Source organism: Prionailurus bengalensis, chromosome B4, assembly GCF_016509475.1.
Source record: "Prionailurus bengalensis isolate Pbe53 chromosome B4, Fcat_Pben_1.1_paternal_pri, whole genome shotgun sequence".
In the NCBI taxonomy this organism is placed as follows: Eukaryota; Metazoa; Chordata; class Mammalia; order Carnivora; family Felidae; genus Prionailurus; species Prionailurus bengalensis.
The window spans coordinates 18,174,665-18,194,964 of NC_057358.1; the positions used below are offsets into that span (position 1 = coordinate 18,174,665).

Below are 20,300 nucleotides of genomic sequence, written 5' to 3' on the forward strand. Positions count from 1 at the left end.
TTTCCCTGAGATCAGGAACACGACAAGGATGCCCACTCTCACCGCTGCTGTTTAACATAGTGCTGGAAGTTCTAGCATCAGCAATCAGACAACAAAAGGAAATCAAAGGCATCAAAATTGGCAAAGATGAAGTCAAGCTTTCGCTTTTTGCAGATGACATGATATTATACATGGAAAATCCGATAGACTCCACCAAAAGTCTGCTAGAACTGATACAGGAATTCAGCAAAGTTGCAGGATACAAAATCAATGTACAGAAATCAGTTGCATTCTTATACACTAACAATGAAGCAACAGAAAGACAAATAAAGAAACTGATCCCATTCACAATTGCACCAAGAAGCATAAAATACCTAGGAATAAATCTAACCAAAGATGTAAAGGATCTGTATGCTGAAAACTATAGAAAGCTTCTGAAGGAAATTGAAGAAGATTTAAAGAAATGGAAAGACATTCCCTGCTCATGGATTGGAAAAATAAATATTGTCAAAATGTCAATACTACCCAAAGCTATCTACACATTCAATGCAATCCCAATCAAAATTGCACCAGCATTCTTCTCGAAACTAGAACAAGCAATCCTAAAATTCATATGGAACCACAAAAGGCCCCGAATAGCCAAAGGAATTTTGAAGAAGAAGACCAAAGCAGGAGGCATCACAATCCCAGACTTTAGCCTCTACTACAAAGCTTTCATCATCAAGACAGCATGGTATTGGCACCAAAACAGACACATAGACCAATGGAATAGAATAGAAACCCCAGAACTAGACCCACAAACGTATGGCCAACTCATCTTTGACAAAGCAGGAAAGAACATCCAATGGAAAAAAGACAGCCTCTTTAACAAATGGTGCTGGGAGAACTGGACAGCAACATGCAGAAGGTTGAAACTAGACCACTTTCTCACACCATTCACAAAAACAAACTCAAAATGGATAAAGGACCTGAATGTGAGACAGGAAACCATCAAAACCTTAGAGGAGAAAGCAGGAAAAGACCTCTCTGACCTCAGCCGTAGCAATCTCTTACTCGACACGTCCCCAAAGGCAAGGGAATTAAAAGCAAAAGTGAATTACTGGGACCTTATGAAGATAAAAAGCTTCTGCACAGCAAAGGAAACAACCAACAAAACTAAAAGGCAACCAACGGAATGGGAAAAGATATTCACAAATGACATATCGGACAAAGGGCTAGTATCCAAAATCTATAAAGAGCTCACCAAACTCCACACCCGAAAAACAAATAACCCAGTGAAGAAATGGGCAGAAAACATGAATAGACACTTCTCTAAAGAAGACATCTGGATGGCCAACAGGCACATGAAAAGATGTTCAGCGTCGCTCCTTATCAGGGAAATACAAATCAAAACCACACTCAGGTATCACCTCACGCCAGTCAGAGTGGCCAAAATGAACAAATCAGGAGACTATAGATGCTGGAGAGGATGTGGAGAAACGGGAACCCTCTTGCACTGTTGGTGGGAATGCAAATTGGTGCAGCCGCTCTGGAAAGCAGTGTGGAGGTTCCTCAGAAAATTAAAAATAGACCTACCCTATGACCCAGCAATAGCACTGCTAGGAATTTATCCAAGGGATACAGGAGCACTGATGCATAGGGCCACTTGTACCCCAATGTTCATAGCAGCACTCTCAACAATAGCCAAATTATGGAAAGAGCCTAAATGTCCATCAACTGATGAATGGATAAAGAAATTGTGGTTTATATACACAATGGAATATTACGTGGCAATGAGAAAAAATGAAATATGGCCTTTTGTAGCAACGTGGATGGAACTGGAGAGTGTGATGCTAAGTGAAATAAGCCATACAGAGAAAGACAGATACCATATGGTTTCACTCTTATGTGGATCCTGAGAGACTTAACAGGAACCCATGGGGGATGGGAAGGAAAAAAAAAAAAGAAGAAGTTAGAATGGGAGAGAGCCAAAGCATAAGAGACTGTTAAAAACTGAGAACAAACTGAGGGTTGATGGGGGGTGGGAGGGAGGAGAGGGTGGGTGATGGGTATTGAGGAGGGCACCTTTTGGGATGAGCACTGGGTGTTGTATGGAAACCAATTTGTCAATAAATTTCAGAAAAAAAATAATAAAAAGAAAAAAAAAAAAAGAAAAAAAAAAGAAAAAGGTGTCAGCTGATAGAAATTTGTTGATCCATGGGTTTTGAAAAAATGGCTAATATCTAGGAAAATTTTATATATTCACCTCAAACCTCTGAAACTAATATTCTAAATGGTATACCTTATTAATGTATATCTTGAAGGTACTCTATCATTTTAGTATTTCTTACTACTTTTCTTTTCATAGCACAAAAGGGAAACGCTAACATAAAATATGCGGTCAAATACATTGCCATAACAAATATGCAATATATAAGATAAAGAGTCAATATGTGTAATACATGGAATATCAGTTCAAAGTTGAGTAAAAGGCTAAATAAGAAGAAGAGAGTATTCCTTTGATTTCTATAATTTAATCATTGTTGTATTAATGTCTATTTTTACTGTTATTAGCGTGGCCAATCATTTTTAATGTTTATTGCCTTGGGTTCTTGAATTGAACATCCTTATGAATGAATGTATGAGATAAATCTTTGGCCAGTGGCAAAGTCATGAGTTGAAAGCCAGAGGTTTTTCATTTCTTAATTTAGAAACAATTAAAATAAGAATATTAGCTAAATAAATAAACAATGTGTGTAGAACAAAAATTAAATTGATATTTAACTTCTTTTTTAAAAAAGTACTCTGGGATACCTGGGTGGCTCATTCAGTTAAGCGTCCAATTTTGGCTCAGGTCATGATCTCACAGTTCATGGGTTTGAGCCCCACGTTGGGCTCTGTGCTGACAGCTCAGAGCCTGGAGCCTGCTTCGGATTCTGTGTTTTTCTGTCTCTCTGCCCATCTCCCACTCATGATCTGTCTGTCTCTCAAAAATAAATGAATGTTAAAAATTTTTTAGAAAGTATTCTGGTATATATTGATATATATCGGAAAATAAATATATTAAATAAATAAAATTTGTATTTATATTGCCCTTTTATAGTAAGTCATTTTTATGACTCTCTCATAATAGATCTTTACCTCCACAGGTTAGACTGTCTTTATTTTTCCACCTTTTTATTCCTGATATCTAACATTACAGTATGTGTGAACGTCGAATATTTGCTGAATAAATGAATAAATGGACATATAGGTCAATAAGTAAATCTCTATTTTACGTTTTGATGAATAATTTTGATAATTATGTGCATAAGATTTGATATGTTATACTTAAAGTGAAATAATAGTAAATATATTAGAATGATATTCTCCAGTAACCTGCCATTAGATTGATCCATGGTTGGTTTTCAAAAGAATTCACCCTCATTTTCATTTCTTCCTACATAAAATGCTAATGGATATATTATTCAAATATCCTTTTTTATTAGAAGGTCAGTTGTAAGATTTAAGAAATGGTTTTTATGTTATTGATTAAAGTGATCACACAATCTTCTGTGATGGTATTTGTGGAAAACCCTTTGGGGGCTTGTCGTAGTTAATGAGTAGCGCTGGAAACTTTAGAAGTTGATTAATAGGAAATATTAGCAAAGTGAATTGAGTTTGTAAATTAAGACAGACTTTATCAATATCTATGGCTGTTATGTTGCTATGTGTCAGACAGTCCCCCTCTACTTTAATCTTTAATTTAACTAATCATTCCTTTGATTCCACATCACCAACACATCGTTGACATTCAAAGATTAACTTTTAAAAAGACTTCTCTTCTTTAGTCATCAAAAAAGATATGAAATTCCATTAATTAGGTGTGAATTTCCCATCCCCTTCAAGGCAAAAGTTACATGAGTCTCTGGGTGTGAAGATTTGTCATCTTTTTGGGAAAAGATGTTCAAAGATCTATCTACACACCGTTAGTTGTTTTTGCAAGGTTAATTTTGTATTAACTGATACGTGGTTCCACTTTCTCTGTAATTCATCCGAGGAGGAACTGCTTGATTGTGTCTCCCTCAGCAGAACAAGGTGTCAGCCATATTTATCAACATTAGTGCCCTAAAAGCACAAACCTATGAAAATATAACTCCTTTGGATCTTCTTTTTGCAAATATTTCTCTTTTTCTTTAGCCTATATTAAAAAAAAACCCTGTATATTATGTATTTCATAGCTGTTTGCTATGAATCTGTTGGAACAGCTTGCTTGATTTTCTGATTGCCATTCCCCTCAATACATCTTTATGTTGAGGTAGTAATTATTTGAGGGTAACCATAAACATAATCATATATGGATGGATGAATGGATAGATGGATGGATGTGTGTGTCTGTATATATATGTATAATGCTATATATAGTAAATGTATGGTTTATTTCTTTCTTTCTTTGCTATGTGTCCATCATCATGATTTATGAAAACATCTAATTCTCAGGAGGAGCTAGGCCCAGAATAGCAAAGAACAATGAAACCAACCTTAAACATTCAGAGGAGATACTTATATAATTTTTTCAGAAAATTTATTTTTCCTTTGCAAGTGAAAAATGTGGTGTAGAGATAGTTGTACTTGATGCTCACATAGCAATCATATTATAATAGATTTTTTTAAGCCAAAATAACAAATAATAGTATTTTTGAAATCCTACGGATCTTAGAAATCATCACTTTGCCACCATTGCTCATTTCATAATTCCTTTGTCATATCATCAGGGATAATGATTTCTCCCACACGTTCTTCCTTTCATCTCTTTTTTCTCTTTGCGCATGTAAGTTATTTCAGCTCTTTGAAGGGCGATGCAGTCTAAATAATTACAGAATATGAATAGACGTTTGGGTGAGCATCCCAAGCTAAAATCCAGGGCTTCTGTAAAATGTTCAGATCCCATCAGATATCGAGAAGCTTGTGTGCATACAAGGGAGAGGCAGAATGGACTGAGTAGGATACTTTTAGATAATGGTGTCTCTGAAAACACCCAAACAGAGTTACCAGTACGTCTGCTAGGAAAAACTGTGGAAAGTGTCAGGGTTCCAGTGTCTGTTTTTCCACCAGTTTTCACTGATCAAATGCTTCCATTCTAAACGATGGGCTTTTTTTCTTCTTTTTCTCTGATGCAAACTTGTTCCCTTCAGACGGAGAAAGGACTGTCAAAAGTGTGGCAAGAAAGTGAGCAGAACTCCGGTGATCATTGGCAAAAGGCAGTCATCCTGCTAGGCAAGTTAAGGAATTTTGAAGTCCTATTTCAAGGCATCAGAACAAGGGATCTGGGAGGAGGAGCCGCGATTGACGACATTGAATTTGAAAACTGCACGACTGGTGAGTTTCTGGAATTCGTTTCCATTTGGACCCACTTTCCTCATCCAGCCATTTTATCCTCTCATTTATAAAATGTCCTGCTGTTTGTATATTTGGTGCATCCATAAAAATCAATTGAAAGAGATAATCTCCTAATTGTCGAACTGACATGTTAAGAGAGGATTGCTTCCCCATTCCGCAACCGCCCGAGCTCTTGATTCCTTTCTTCCTTTCAGACCATCCACTTTCCGTCATGTAGAAGTGTTCCCTGTTGCCTTTATTTTTCAACACGATTTAAAGTGCATGCCTAATATTTACATATATTTATCCAAATGAATTTGAAGTGAACTAGTAAAAACTTGTCAGAGAGCTGTCACTTAGTGGATGCATGCGAAATGAATTCAACCAGGTGTAATTCAGGCAGAACTTGTGAGAGCAAGGCTTTGGATATTTAAAATGCTACTCTAGCAAGTGAACAGCAACTTGAAAAACTTGACTATCATTTATCACACTTCCAAATGTGAAGTATAACTATACTTAGATTTTCTTTACGGAACTACCCAGAAAATGTCAAAAATAATTATAAATTCACTTGCACAATTTCACAACTGGCAAAGTTCTTTCTGAGAAGGCACTATTCCATCTGATTTCCAAAATAGTGCCATGTAGTGCACCCCGCCAACAAATTCGACGCTGATTCACTTCTAGGCGAGCTCCTGGGACTGAGAGCTAACCTTGAGTACTGTTTAATTTTATTATTGCTCTCACGTTAAAGTATCATGTCACCCAGGCAGGTCAAAAGTGTGATTCGGTATTTGGTGATGTTACAGCGGCTGCTCTTTTTATGAGCAGGGCTGTGTCAAAGATCCCAGGTGATCTAGGGAGCACAGAGCTCTGGGCGTGCACATCAAGAAGGGGATGGGATTTGGGCTCGGGGATGTTTGGAACAGGGTGCTGGACAACAGAGAATGAGGTTCTGAACATTTATTGTGAAAATGTATCTTAGAAGATATCTGCTTATTCTAGAAGAGTGTGCTTCCTCCACTCTTTGCCAGTCACCTTCCTAGTAATTTGCTAAATTTCTATTTTAGTTAGTTCTTGATTCTGGTAACTTCAAAAGAAATCTTCAATTCCCTTTTCTAAGATTTTAGAAAGAAAGAAGCTTTTATTAAACAGGAGAGATTCCTTTCCTCCCACGGGAGGCAGAATGGTTATTAGATGGGTTGATTCAGGACAGAAGAAATCTGAGAGTTATTATTCCAACTTTGCCAGTTTCATGAAGTCTGCACTATTTTTACCCCTTTCTTGTAAAGTCCTATGAGATTTTACTTGATTATAATTAATTTTGTGCAACTCAATCTAATGCTGAGCTTACTGAGAAATATTTTAATATCTTATGTTTAGTGGTCAACTTCTTTTAGGTCTATAGTTCTTTCTATGTCATCAAAATAAAGAGGTCAGTGGTAACCAATTGTATTTAAATATGGTCAGTTGTATATCAAATATGTTTTAGGACAAAGTAGCCATTGCTTTATTGAAAACAATTAAAGCCCCATCTGCTACAGATAATGAAGGCTTTCAAATTATGTTGTAGTTAAGATAGAAGAAAAAGGCACTATAGGAAAGTTTGAAAGAATATTTATGGAACTCAAAGATTATGATTATTTTGTCCACTTAGGTTTAAATTATTTTCCAGTAAAATATCAATTACTCAGAATATGTTACCCTAAACTGCTCGACATTATCCCCAATGTAGAAGAGAATGGCATTTAACTAAACACCTACAACTCAGGCACTATAGAAGAGTGGTTAAGAACTAGGAGACTTGAGTCAAACTATGTTTGGGATCAGCTTTGCCACTGACTAGTTTGGGTGGCTTTCTTTATTTTACTTTGCCTCTGTTTCCTTATCAATAAAATGTAGATGATAATGGTAGTACTTCCATCATAAATGTCTGCGAATGTCAAATACATTCGTATATGTGACGTGCTTGGAATAGTCCAGATACATAGTGAAACTTACATATCACATTTTATAGTTACAGTTATGCCACCATTCGTATTGGCCATGCTATATTTTCAAATGGTGTTTTATTGTCCCGCACTAGGTAACCGACTTCAAATCATATGCAAACATGTTGCCATAAAGTCTATCATGGAATTGTTGCTATTTGCCATTTAAAGTAAAGAACTTAAAGCATGACGTCATATTTGTTTTCCTGCCACCTACTGCCACTAACGAAAGAGCATATATTATATGATACCATTTGGAGGGAATATCCATAACAGGCAGATGCGTAGAGGTAATTGCTTAGGGCTGAAGGAAAAAAGGATGGGGAGTGACTGCTAATGAATATGGCCTTTTTTTGATAGGATGATGAAAATACATTTTTTTCTTTTTCTATGTTTATTATTTTTGAGACAGAGAGAAACAGAGAGAAACAGAGTGTGTGCGTCCAAGTGGGGGAGGGGCAGAGAGAGGAGGGGACAGAGGATCCAAAGCAGGCTCCACACTGACAGCAGCCAGTGCAGTGTGGGGCTCGAACTCATGAACCAAACTCATGGCCTGAGCCAAAGTTGGACGTTCAACCAGCTGAGCCACCAGGCGCCCCAATATTCTATATTTTTATGGCAATTGTTGCTCAACTTCATGAATATTCCAAAGCTGTTAAATTGTAAACTTAATATAGGTGACCTTAATGGTATGTAAATTCTAAATTATAAATCAGTGAAGTTTTTAAAAAATATATAAAGCAGGAGAGTTACGGGGATATGGTGGTGGTGGTGGTGGTGGTCGTCATGGTGGCAGAGTAGTTTTGGGATTTTCCCAAGTTCGAATATCTAAACAGACCACCTAATCAGTGAGTCGCGGAAAACATAGACAACAAAATTAAGTGAAAATGCATCCCTACCAACCCAGTATACAAGCAAATAGGGACCAACCACCACCAACCACACGACTTGTGTAGTGTTTATGTCTGTAAGGGAGAACAGGGGGATCATCAAAGAGCCAGCGGCTATTCACTGGAAAATGCAGCCAGGTGGTTTGAGAATAACAGCTAGAACTGGAGGGTGTCACTCACTTATAGAATGAGTGGGCCCGAGGGCTCTGTGGTACGTTCTGAGGGGTTGGAGCAGTTGACGCCATGAACTCTCAAACTGGAGCCACCATGAGTCTCTTTCATTTCAGCAGTTCACACTCAAAAACCAACCAAAGAAAACAGGAGCAGACACGGCACTGAGTAGACTAGGGAAAAATGAAGGGAAGAGGAGACCCACATCAAAGTAGGGAATGGGGACAAGCTAGAAAAATCTCAGAAAGCAAGGCACCATATGTTCTTATGGATTTATATAGCTTCTATAGACTTACAGTCTTTTTCAGGGGGTTAGCAATAATCCTCTAACTATAGCTACGTTGTTACAGAGCTTCAGTTTTCTCGTTTGCAAATTGACAGGATCATGATAGACTATCTCTGAGATTTTCCTGGGACCATCTGACAACTCTAGACTCTATGCATATTTTTAAAGTTTCAGAATAATTGAGAACAAAGTTTAAAATTGATTAAAAGTGGGTGTGGAAGGAGTTAGAGGATATATATGGCATTTATATTTATATTTATATTTATATTTATATTTATATTTATATTTATATTTATATTTGGTGGTTATCTACTTTACCCGCAAATAAAACTTTTTGAGCTTCATAGTTACTTTTTACTTTCCATTCAAAAACTTACAATTCAATTTATTAGATAATATTTAGTACATGGCCCACATAAAGCTCTATGTGTTATTTTTTATTTCTTTACATTCAGAATACATCATGGCACTATCTTCAATTTACTATCAAATCTATTGTGTTTTTCTAAAAAGAAAAATATGGCAAGAGCATAGGCCTAGTCCTAGTCTTTGGTCCGTCCAGGGACACATTAAGAAGGGTATCTCCTTTTTGGATAAGGGAACAAGGAAGCAAGTAGCTTATTCATAGAAAAACAAGTGACAGATTATGAACTTGATATCTCCTCTTTTTAAATTCAAGTTGATTTAAAATGGTATTTTTTAATCAAAGTCTGATAAAATGAAACTGCCATTCTATAGAAGAGAGAAGTAGGAATGAAATTTATATAGACGGGAAAGAAATAGTCCATTGTTGTAATTATAAAAGTGTCAATTCTCAATTTAAATAGTTACTCAGTTTTCAAGCAGAATATTACCTATTAAGTATAATCATTCAGCCAATACTTACAGAGTTTAGCATGAATACTAAGCAGCATTTATGTCAGATCTGGGGAGCCTGTTCTTCAAGACCTCTAGGTGCAATCTAGGTTTCCCTCTTGCTATCTGCTTTGTGGTTTGGGGCAAATCACAGGATCTTCCTTTGTCTCATTGTTCTCATCTCTAAAATCATAAAAATACTGCTTCCGTCTCATAGACCTCTCACAGAACTAGGTTGTTTACTTTATGCAAAGTGCTTTCAAGAATGCATGAAATACTGTAAACACCGAATATTTGTTAGCTGAAAGTATAAAGGAACAACAAGAGTAGAAGACTTGATAATTGTTTTAGGCAGAACAATTTTTGTATCATCGTTTAAGATCTGGTTCTGTTCTGTTCACATGTTCAGCAAACATTTATCGATTTCTAGGATTGCAGAAAACTCTGTGCAATGTACTATGAACATCTCCTCACAACAGGGCTGGAATGCATGTGTTATACAGTGTTTGGCTTTATTGATTTTCCATTTCTCCTCTCAGTGCCCCTTTCTTGACTGCGGGCATTTCCCTATATGCCCCCTGTGCCTTGTATTGCCTGGACTGCTCTGTGATTTGTCTCCAAGAAACTCATAAACCTCATACCTAAGGTGGAAGCCAATAACAGTGTAAGATGTTGCCTTTTTCACTAAAATATCTAGAAGATTCAACTGAATGATGACCAGATTTTAGTTCAGGGAAAAGGAAGGAGTAATTTAGGGAATAGAAAATGCTTCCAGAAGTCAATAAAATCTTCTAAGTAGACAGTAGCATAGTAGCTACTCTGTCTTTCTCTAAACTCCTACAGAGCAAAACACATCATGCTCCCCAAATAATCCTCAATGTGAATGGAAGGAAATACCTTGGGAGTAAAGTAAGAGAAGCCAGCAACATTATAATTTTAGATGTCTAGTGAATTGTCTTCACAGAAACCTGAAAAGGCTTTCTTTTTTATTATAACCACTTTCACACCTTTCATTTTTTTCCCCTCAAAAACTGTATGTATGACTCCTAAGTGTCCTTTAAACAGTAATTGATCTGGAGTGAAAAATAGTGGCTTGATGATAATGATTTCAGTGCAGCATTACTCTGGATTCAAATTGAACTCGGGAGATCACAAAACAGTGATTGCTCTATATAAAGTTCACGAATACATAAATCTATAAACAGAAGCCTGTAGAGTTTGACTTCAAAACTTAACCTTCTTTACTTAGTTTAGATGAAAAGCTGTATTTCTGCTCAACATATGAGTGCTGCAAGTGTTGCTTTTAGATCTCAAACAATTTTCTTTTAAAGTATATGTTTCCAGGAAGAAAAGGAAAAAAAAAAAAAAAAAAGAAAGCCATGATGGCAATGAGTAAAAAAATAATAATAATTAAACACCTCACCCTAATATAATATGTAAAAGCCACCCATTTTTAATAACTAATGGATAGATAATTTGGAGCACCATGGAACATAAGGATGGATGGACGGACGGCTGGATTGATGGGCAGACAGGTTGATTAATAGAAACCATTTACTCAAATCTTGGTATATGTGTGAAAATTCAGATCAGAGCGAGTTTCTGCTTCATTGAGTTACATTCTGGTGGCAGTTGTGGATAATAAATAAAGTTATATGTAATATTGTGTCATGTGATTATAGATGCTATGAATAATACAGGCAGAAAGTGAGGGAGAATTATTACCCTGACTAGAATGGTAAGAAACAGTCTCTTTGGAGGTAACAGTAGAACAAGGTCTTAAATGAAATAAGAGGTGACCATGCAAACATCTCAGCGAAGCATTCCTCAGCCTCAGGACCTGCCAGGCAGTTTTACTAGGAGAAAAGCACATTGCTGGAGCAGAAGGAAAAAAGGGTAGGGGGATAGCAATGGGTCTCAGCGTTCAGAAGTTTGTCATCAGAAATGCCTGCTCTGTACTGGGGATCTTCTGACAGTACGGGAGGTAAGCAAGCAGGCTGGAGTCGGTCTTCCTAGGGTTAAGTTCTGTCTCTGCCATTTACTGGCCTTGTGACCTTAAATAAATGCTTATCAATTCTGTGCCTCAGTTTCTCTATGGCAATAAAAATGAGACCTACTTTGTAGGGTAATTGTGAGGATTTAACAAATTAATATATGCCAAGAGCTTTGAGGAGAAACTCTGTATGTTGACTAGTCAATAAGTGCTAAGCATATGATTATCATCATAATCATCACCATTGTATTTAGTTTAATTTTCAGTAAAATGCCAGAAAATTGAGGTACCCAGAGGTTGTAATAACTAATACCAGACAGGTAGATTTCATTACTGATGCTTAACAGCATAGGACCTTAGCTATAGTGAGCCATAACAGCATGGAATATTACTAAAATCACAATAAATGCCTTAGGGGTAAAAGCAGTCACCCTGGACCTGTCATATCTACCTTCTCTATAATTTCAAATGCTCTTAAAATATAATATCAAGCATATCAGCTAATAGGAGTGTTTCAGTAACACTAATTGAAGTATCTTAAAGCATTGTAAAACCTGTTTTTAAAGTTTTTAATATTCAACAAATTCTTATTGTTACGGACTTATTTTATTTTGGATTAAAAAAATCAATAAGGAGGGGGAGGGAAAAGAAAGTAAACCTGATGTACAAATGTTATAGAAACTAAACCAGTTCCAGTTCAAGGCAGTTCTTTCTTTATCTGATTATATCTGCCTATTTTTATTCTAGGTTTCCTTATAACTGCATCATATCTTCTGTGTCTAAGGCTAAAATTTTCTGCCAAGATTTGACATAAATTTATTAAATATACTCTTTTGGTGGGGAGAGGGGTGGGATGCTAATCCCATTCTCTTTTTTGGACTTTTACTTTAAGTCTAATTAATATACAGTGTTATGTTAATTTCAGGTGGACAACGTAATGATTCACCCATCTGCCTCCCTACTTCCCCTCTGGCAATTTGTTCTCTGTATTTAAAAGCCTGTGTTTTGTTTTGTTTTGTTTGTTTCTTCTGTTTCTTTGTTCATTTGTTTTATAAATACCACATATGAGTGAAATCATATGGTATTGGTCTTTCTCTGACTGACTTATTTTACTTAGCATCATACTGTCTAGGTCCATCCATGTGGATGCAAATGGCAAGATTTCATTCTCTTTTTATGACTAATATTCCAGCACGTGCGTGTGTGTGTGTGTGTGTGTGTGTGTGTGTCTTCGTGTGTGTATACCACATTTTCTTCATCCATTGATCTATAGATGACTTGGGCTGCTTCCATATCTTGGTTATTATAAATAATAAACAATAAACATAATGATGCATATATATTTTTTTCAAATTAGTGTTTTCATTTCCTCTTGGTAAATACCCCAGATTTGTTAAATATACTCTTTATATCAGCACAGATCATATCTTTAAACCTGGTACTTCAAATTAAACTTTATCTATTGGCTAGGTAAAATGCCCATTGTTTCTTAAATGGAAAAATTAGCCTTATTTAAAGTAAATACTTCACATTCCTGCAAATATCTTTTATTAAAAACAAAAAGTGTGGGGGTGCCGGGTGGCTCAGGTCATGAGTTCACGGTTCAGGAGTTCGAGCCCCGCTTCAGGCTCTGCGCTGACAGTGCAGAGTCTGCTTGGGATTTTTTCTCTCTCCCTCTCTCTCTCTGCACCTCCTGTTCTCTCTCTGTCTCTGTCTCTGTCTCTGTCTCTCTCTCTCTCAAAAGAAATAAACTTTAAAAAAGTGTGAAGGGCAAAGTTTAAGATATTTTGTCATAGTTTATATACTTCCAACTTAAATTATCAGTATTAGTAACATGGACATATATAAATGTGTATTTTATTTAATATATGCCATATAATGTAAAAACTCATCATTTTGATTCTTCAGTCGAATAAAGGTAACTGATTTTTATGGACTCAAAATTTTTGATTATTCATCGATACAGAAAGTGATATCAATTTGCTGACTTATAAACAAAGACTACAGATTTTTTAAGCCTATCATTGTTTGTTGTGGAGATTATTTACTGTTTGCAAAATATCCATTTCTTCCCATGTTTCCCAGACCCTTCTGGGTATGTGGATTAATGTGAAAACAGGTGGCCAATGTGCTCTCAGTAAGTGACATGTCATTTGCAAGCAGAGGTGTTTACAAGCTGGTGGACAACCCTCTGGGTCTCCCTCCTAATGCTGTGGTAGAGGAGGCCTTATTTTCCCCATGTTTTGTCTCCATCTGCCTGGTCCCAGGAGAAAGTCTCTCACACTTTTTTTTTTCAGATATGTATACTAAGTGACCCTCTAAAAATGGTGTTTCTGATATTTGGGGGTTATTTTTTTTGTGTGTCCTATAATCTACTTAGTCTTACCTAACATGCCATGTGATTTCCTGTATTCCAGAGGGGAATACTTCTATAGCTAGAGCTATCATAGAATTATACTATACATATGTAGGGTTGTATTTGACATTGGGTTGTCCAACATTGTAACCTTGGGAGCAGATACGTTTCTGTCTTTGAGGTTACATCCTGAGGATTGTGGTGGCTTGACTAATGAGCAAAAAGAAATCACAACCAAGCTATCAATCCTTTGCAGATTTTCTCAAGCTGAAGATGTAAAAAAGAAGAATACTTACCTTTCCAATTCTAATATTCTAAATATTTTAAGAAAGAACTTTCAGCAACCCTGGCTCTAGACTTGTGGGGAAAGTAGTCAGGAGGAAAAAAGTTGACACTAAGCCAAATTCAGAACCAAGAGGTGGAGAGTCTTTGTGGAACCAACCCCCTGCTCCCAATCATTGCCGGCTATGGCCCTCATTTTGTTTTATTGCTTGAATTGATTTGAGAAGGCCTCAGGAGAGACGCTTCATTGTCACAGTCAACCACCAACATAGTTCTTCAATAAGCCTTAGAACTGATTTATTTGCTTCTTGTAAAATCAGGGCATAGATTCTTGTTCTTGGTCCCATGCCCATATTTTTAAACACAGAACTATGCAATTGAGTTTATTATATTTTTAATCAGCTATTTTAAATTAAAAAAAATCAAAAACATGGATAGATCCAGTTACTTCAATATTATATTGAAATCATTTATTACATATCTAGAAAATAATCAGATATTTATCTTTTAGTATGATTGATAAGATTAGTGTTCCATTGTCAAAAAAGGTCCATATTTAAAGCTGTGATTATAATCATATCACAGCAATAAACTAAATACTATAATTGATGTGATTATACTGGATTATGATCCAGGCACAATGATATAACTTGATTCATTCATAATATTAAGGAAAAATAATTATTTGAGCATACATTTCAGTATGGTTGAAATATCCTTTGAAATACCCCTATTAAGGCCACTATAAATCTGAAAACTAACATTATACTTGGTTCATGTAGTTTCTAATTAGAATCTGTTTTAATTACAATGAACATTTCCACATTTAATATCTTGGTCAGTAAGACCATTGCATAGAGTATTTATGATGATATGGCACTTCAATTTTTACTGAACTATATTTTAACAATTATTTTCTATTCAAAATTAATATTCATATCAATAAGATGTCCATTTTACATTAATGATAAATCTTTTTTAGTTTTTATATTACTCAGTTGAATGGTATGTTCTTCAGTTTTGAAACATTATTACAAATATATATACAAGCTACAGGTGCACTTTAAACAAATAGAGGTAGAACTCAAGAAACTTAATTGGATCAAACTTAAAGAACTAGGTTTCAATAAAATTTGTATGTATATATTAAGCCAAGGCTAGAAACGAAATTTCTTGTCTATTTGATGGAACACATATACACAGAGGCATATATGAGTTTCTGAAAAACCTCATACTTTGAATAATCGCATGAGAAAAAGGACTTATGGGAAAATAGGATTGGGGCAAGCCACTGTAAGCATAGGTAACTGAGTTGTAGACTGCTAATATAAACAATAACAACCATAATAAAAATACTAGCACAGCATAAAGCATTTTAAGATTATAATAGAGGAACTTTTCAGTAAATGTATTACTTTACCTCAAAAGGGGGTTGAGTTGGCAAGCCAGAAATCGTGATGGAAGGGTGGTATAAAAGAAGTTTAAGGGGTGTCTAGGTGGCTCAGTTGGTTAAGCGTCAGGCTCTTAGTTTCGGCTCAGGTCATGGTTTCACAGTTCATTTCGTGAAATCAAGCTCCATGTTGGGCTGTGCACTGACAGCATGGATCCTGCTTGGGATTCTCTCTCTCGGCCCCTCCCCACTCATGCACACTCACTCTTGGCTCTCTCCCTCAGAATAAATAAATAAACTTAAACATTAAGACCATTTAATTTTGGAGAGAAGGAAAAAGTGCCCAAAGACTGGGAAAACTATGCAATACATAAGTACTTCCAAAAGAGAGCATGTGGAGAATGAGTGGACTAGGTAAAGAACTTGCTGAACAGCCTGTATCCTTTCTTGGCTCTCTGGCTCAGCTGTGTTGCTATACCTCCTTGGTGGCAAAGACATCAGTGAAGAAAATCATGTAGGAATCAACACTACTTCTGTGTTGTATTGGCCCAATTCCCTCACTGGCCACTTGCATACAATCTCCATTGTTCTACAGAAACATGCATTGCATATGTAAAAACGGAGACAGTAAAAGGAAACTGGTACATACTGGACACCTAGTGGGTGCCAAGGTCAATCCAGACCCCTGCACATACATAGTTTCTTTTAAGAAAGGAATAAAGATGTTTAATACAGAATGGGTTCTTGAAGGATTTGAGCAAAATAAGTCACACCAATTGTCTGGAGAGTTGCCTCAGCGGATTTGGGAAATACAAAGTTTTAAATTGTTGATTCAAAGGTCAGGAAGGAGCTCAGCAAAAGAAACCAAGTGTGGTTTGGATTTCTTTCCACTAGTTTGCTTTTTGGTCTTTTGGTCTTTATACATTCTCATGATAATTTCTGGGAAGTCTCTAGGTTAATTAGGTCTAGTTTAATTGCCAATAGTATTAAACACAAAGGGAGTTTATTTAAGGATAGGAAGAATCTGAGGAAACCCAAGATCAGGAACACAGTCCAGCTTCAGGAACATTCTAAAACCAAGATTGAAGAGGGATCTTGAGTTGTGCTTTTTCTGGGCCTCTTGTCTCTTAACTGCATCTCTCTGTACATCTGTTTCACTGCCCTCACTCTGTGGAACCAGCTTTCTCTGCTTCACCATGCATAGGCAGAACACATGACTATACTTCATAATTGTTGCAGAAACCCATTAGTTATATTTCTAAGTTCTCTGTTAGGGGACTCTGATTGACTGAGCTTGTGTCAAATGACCATCATCAGACATATGGTATACATAAGCCTACTGGGACCCCAGCCTGGTGACCATTTGGATGAGAGGGAATCATCACATGAAGGGAATGAGGTAAACAATAAGTCCATGGGGAGCACATTGACAATGTATTCTTAGAATGTTCATGCAACAAATCACTCATTCAATGAATATTAACATAATACTTCCCATAGACAAGTGTTGAAGTATAGTACACAGATGAATAGATTATTCATTATCGACTTAGAGTATGCAGTAGGAACAGAGAAGGGGGGGAAGGGTCTATGGAGAATTGTGGGGAAGATGACAGTTCAGGATAGGCACTTTTAGCTCTAGTCTTTATATGTACCTTTCAGCTGGCAGGGAAGAAAAAAAAGGTGGAGAAAGAGGCAAAGAGCATATACCAAGCGTAATTTAAAAGACGGGGCACCTGGTGTCTCAGTAAGTTGAGCATCTGACTCTTGGTTTCAGCTCAGATCATGATTTCATGGTTCGTGGGTTCAAGCCCTGTGTCACTCTGCACTGACAGTGCTGAGCCTGCTTGGGATCTCTCTCTGCCCTTCCCCCACCCATGCTCCCCACCTCTCTCTCTCCCTCCCTCCCTTTCTCTCTGTCTCCCTCCCTCTCTCTCAAAATAAATAAAATAACCAAATAAACTTTAAAAATTTTTTAAAGTTTTCCTTATAAACATTGCATATCACTTTAACTTATAACTAATTAGCCAAAATTGTCGCACGTTCAAACCATGAGGAAATCCAAGGCATGTGTTTATTTAAAACTAAGGAAGAAGAAGGGAGTGGGTATTTGTTTAGAGACCTAATAGCCTACCAGAAGTTCCTACTAGGCAATTTCTCAGCCTAAGAGCATACAGAATTATGACTTTAAAGGTATATTGTCAAACCCTTCTTCACAACATCCTGTTCTTTGTTGTTTCTCCATATGCTCTCTGCTAAGGGTGACTACTGCTTAGTTTTCAGAATTTGGGTGTCTCCCCGTAAGTCATCCCCTTAAACCTTTCTTAAACCCCCCTGTCTTCCCTCAAGATTGTTTTCCTTTTTCGTAATTTCTTGACCAGGAAATATTTTCTAATTTAGTAAGTGAATTGATACAGTGTTTTAATTTGCATACACAATTAATAATGAGGTTAAGTCTTTTTTTAACCAATATGCTCATTATTGGTCATTCATATTTCTTTTGAGAATTGTCCATTCAAAAAAAGACAGTCTTTTTAACAAATCGTGCTGGAAAAGTTGGACAGCAACATACAGAAGAATGAAACTAGACCACTTTCTTACACCACACACAAAAATAAAGTCAAAATGGACGAAAGACCTAAATGTGAGATAGGAAAGCATCAAAACCCTAGAGGAGAAAGCAGGCAACAACTTCTTTGAGCTCAGCTTCAGCAATATCTTACTCAACACATCTCCAAAGGCAAGGGAATTAAAAGCAAAAATGAACTATTGTAACCTCGTCAAGATAAAAAAGCTTCTGCACTGCAAAGGAAACAATCAACAGAATTAAAAGGCAACGATGGTATGGAGAAGATATTTACAAATGACATATCAGATAAAGGATTAGTATCCAAAATCTATGAAGAACTTACCAAACTCAACACCCGAAAAACAAATAATCCAGTGAAGAAATGGGCAGAAGACATGAATAGACACTTTCCAAAGACATCCAGACAGCCAATAGACACATGAAAAGATGCTCAACGTCACTCATCATGAAGGAAATACAAATCAAAAGCACACTGAGATACCACCTCACACTGGTCTAAGTGGCTAAAATGAACAAATGAGGAAACTACAGATGCTGGCGAGGATGTGGAGAAATGGGAACCCTCTTGCACTGTTGGTGGGAATGCAAACTGGTATAGCCACTTTGGAAAAGAGTACGGAGGTTCCTTAAAAAATTAAAAATAGAACTACCCTATGACTCAGCAATAGAAGTACTAGGAATTTACCTAAGGGATACAGGAATGCTGTTGCATAGGGGCACTTCTACCCCAATGTTTATAGCAGTGCTTTCAACAATAGCTAAATTATGGAAAGAGCCTAAATGTCCATCAACTGATGAATGGATAAAGAAGATGTGGTTTATATATATAATTTATACTCCTTGGCCATGAGAAAGAATGAAATCATGCCATTTGCAGCAACGTGGATGGAAATGGAAGGTATTATGCTGAGTGAAATAAGTCATGCAGAGAAGGACAGATATCATATGTTTTCACTCATATGTGGGTCTTGAGAAACTTAACAGAAGACCATGGGGGAAGGCAAGGGGGAAAAATAGTTACAAACAGAGAGGGAGGGAGGCAAACCACAAGAGACTCTTAAATACAGAGAAAAAACTGAGGGTGGATGGGAGAGTGGGGGAGAGGGGAAAATGGGTGATGGGCATTGAGGAGGGCATTTGTTGGGATGAGCACTGGGTGTTGTATGTAAGCCAATTTGACACTAAATTATATTTAAAAAAAGATCTACAAAAAATAAATAAACCACTCTATTGGGGTATGATTGACATAAAAAAATAAAATCAGAAAAAGAAAAAGAGAAAGAGAGGAGAATTGCCCATTCATTTCCTTGCCAAAGATTTCTATTTAGTTGTTTGCTTTCTTGTGTTATTTGGGACATGCTCTTTCTTCACTGATTATATAAACCATTTTATAAGATATATACTAAACATGTTTTTCATGCTTTTAATTGTCTTTTCATATTGTTTATAGAACTTTCACTGAGAACATTTCATTTACTTGGTTTAATTTAATTCTATTCTATTTAGTTGAATTTAATTTAATGAAGGTTTTACTTTATAGGTTGCTTTTGTCATTAAGTTTAAGAAATACTCTGAAATTAAAAATGTTCTTCATGGTTTTCTGTTTTTCATCTTTATATTTTAGTGCTTATATTGAAATGTCTTTGCACCATACTTCTTCATCACCATATTTTGTCTTTTATTATGCTTTATATATTTTGTTATTCCTTTTTCCCAAGTTCCCTACCCAAACAATTCACCATGTTGTTGTTGTTGTTGTTGTTGTTGTTGTTGTTTTCTTTTTTACAACATGCTGGTACATTTTACTTTCCTAGTAGTGTGATCTATTTTATTTTTTAATTTGTTGTGCTTTGCACTGAGGGAACACCCTGGTTTCATTTTAGTTGTTTATTTCTTAGTGGTTAATTAGAATTCTCTTAATTGTCTTACTCTGGTGGAAACTAAAATGTGGAATTAGGTGATTATCCTGATTATCAAGGACTCATAGGAATTCATTTGGAAGGGTGATGCTTTCATTTTCTTAATTGCTTTAAATATAAGCATAGTCCAAAGTATTAAAAGGTTCTTTTAATCTATACTAAAGCTAAATATGTTGACTGAATTATAAAACAAAGAAAGTAAACCAAAAAGAAATGAAAATGTTAAGTTCATCATTTTATTATTCACTAATTGATCTGTTA

The 20,300-nt window shown here is 36.2% G+C and overlaps 1 protein-coding gene across 1 annotated transcript in view; it reads left to right on the forward strand.

Moving 5' to 3' along the window:
• The window catches only part of MALRD1 (MAM and LDL receptor class A domain containing 1), a 792,972-nt gene that overhangs the window by 519,758 nt on the left and 252,914 nt on the right, over nucleotides 1-20,300 (forward strand). The window contains exon 30 of the mRNA XM_043564232.1: nucleotides 5,133-5,316. Within this exon, the coding sequence (XP_043420167.1) occupies nucleotides 5,133-5,316 (184 nt within the window). The remainder of the gene's footprint in view (nucleotides 1-5,132; nucleotides 5,317-20,300) is intronic.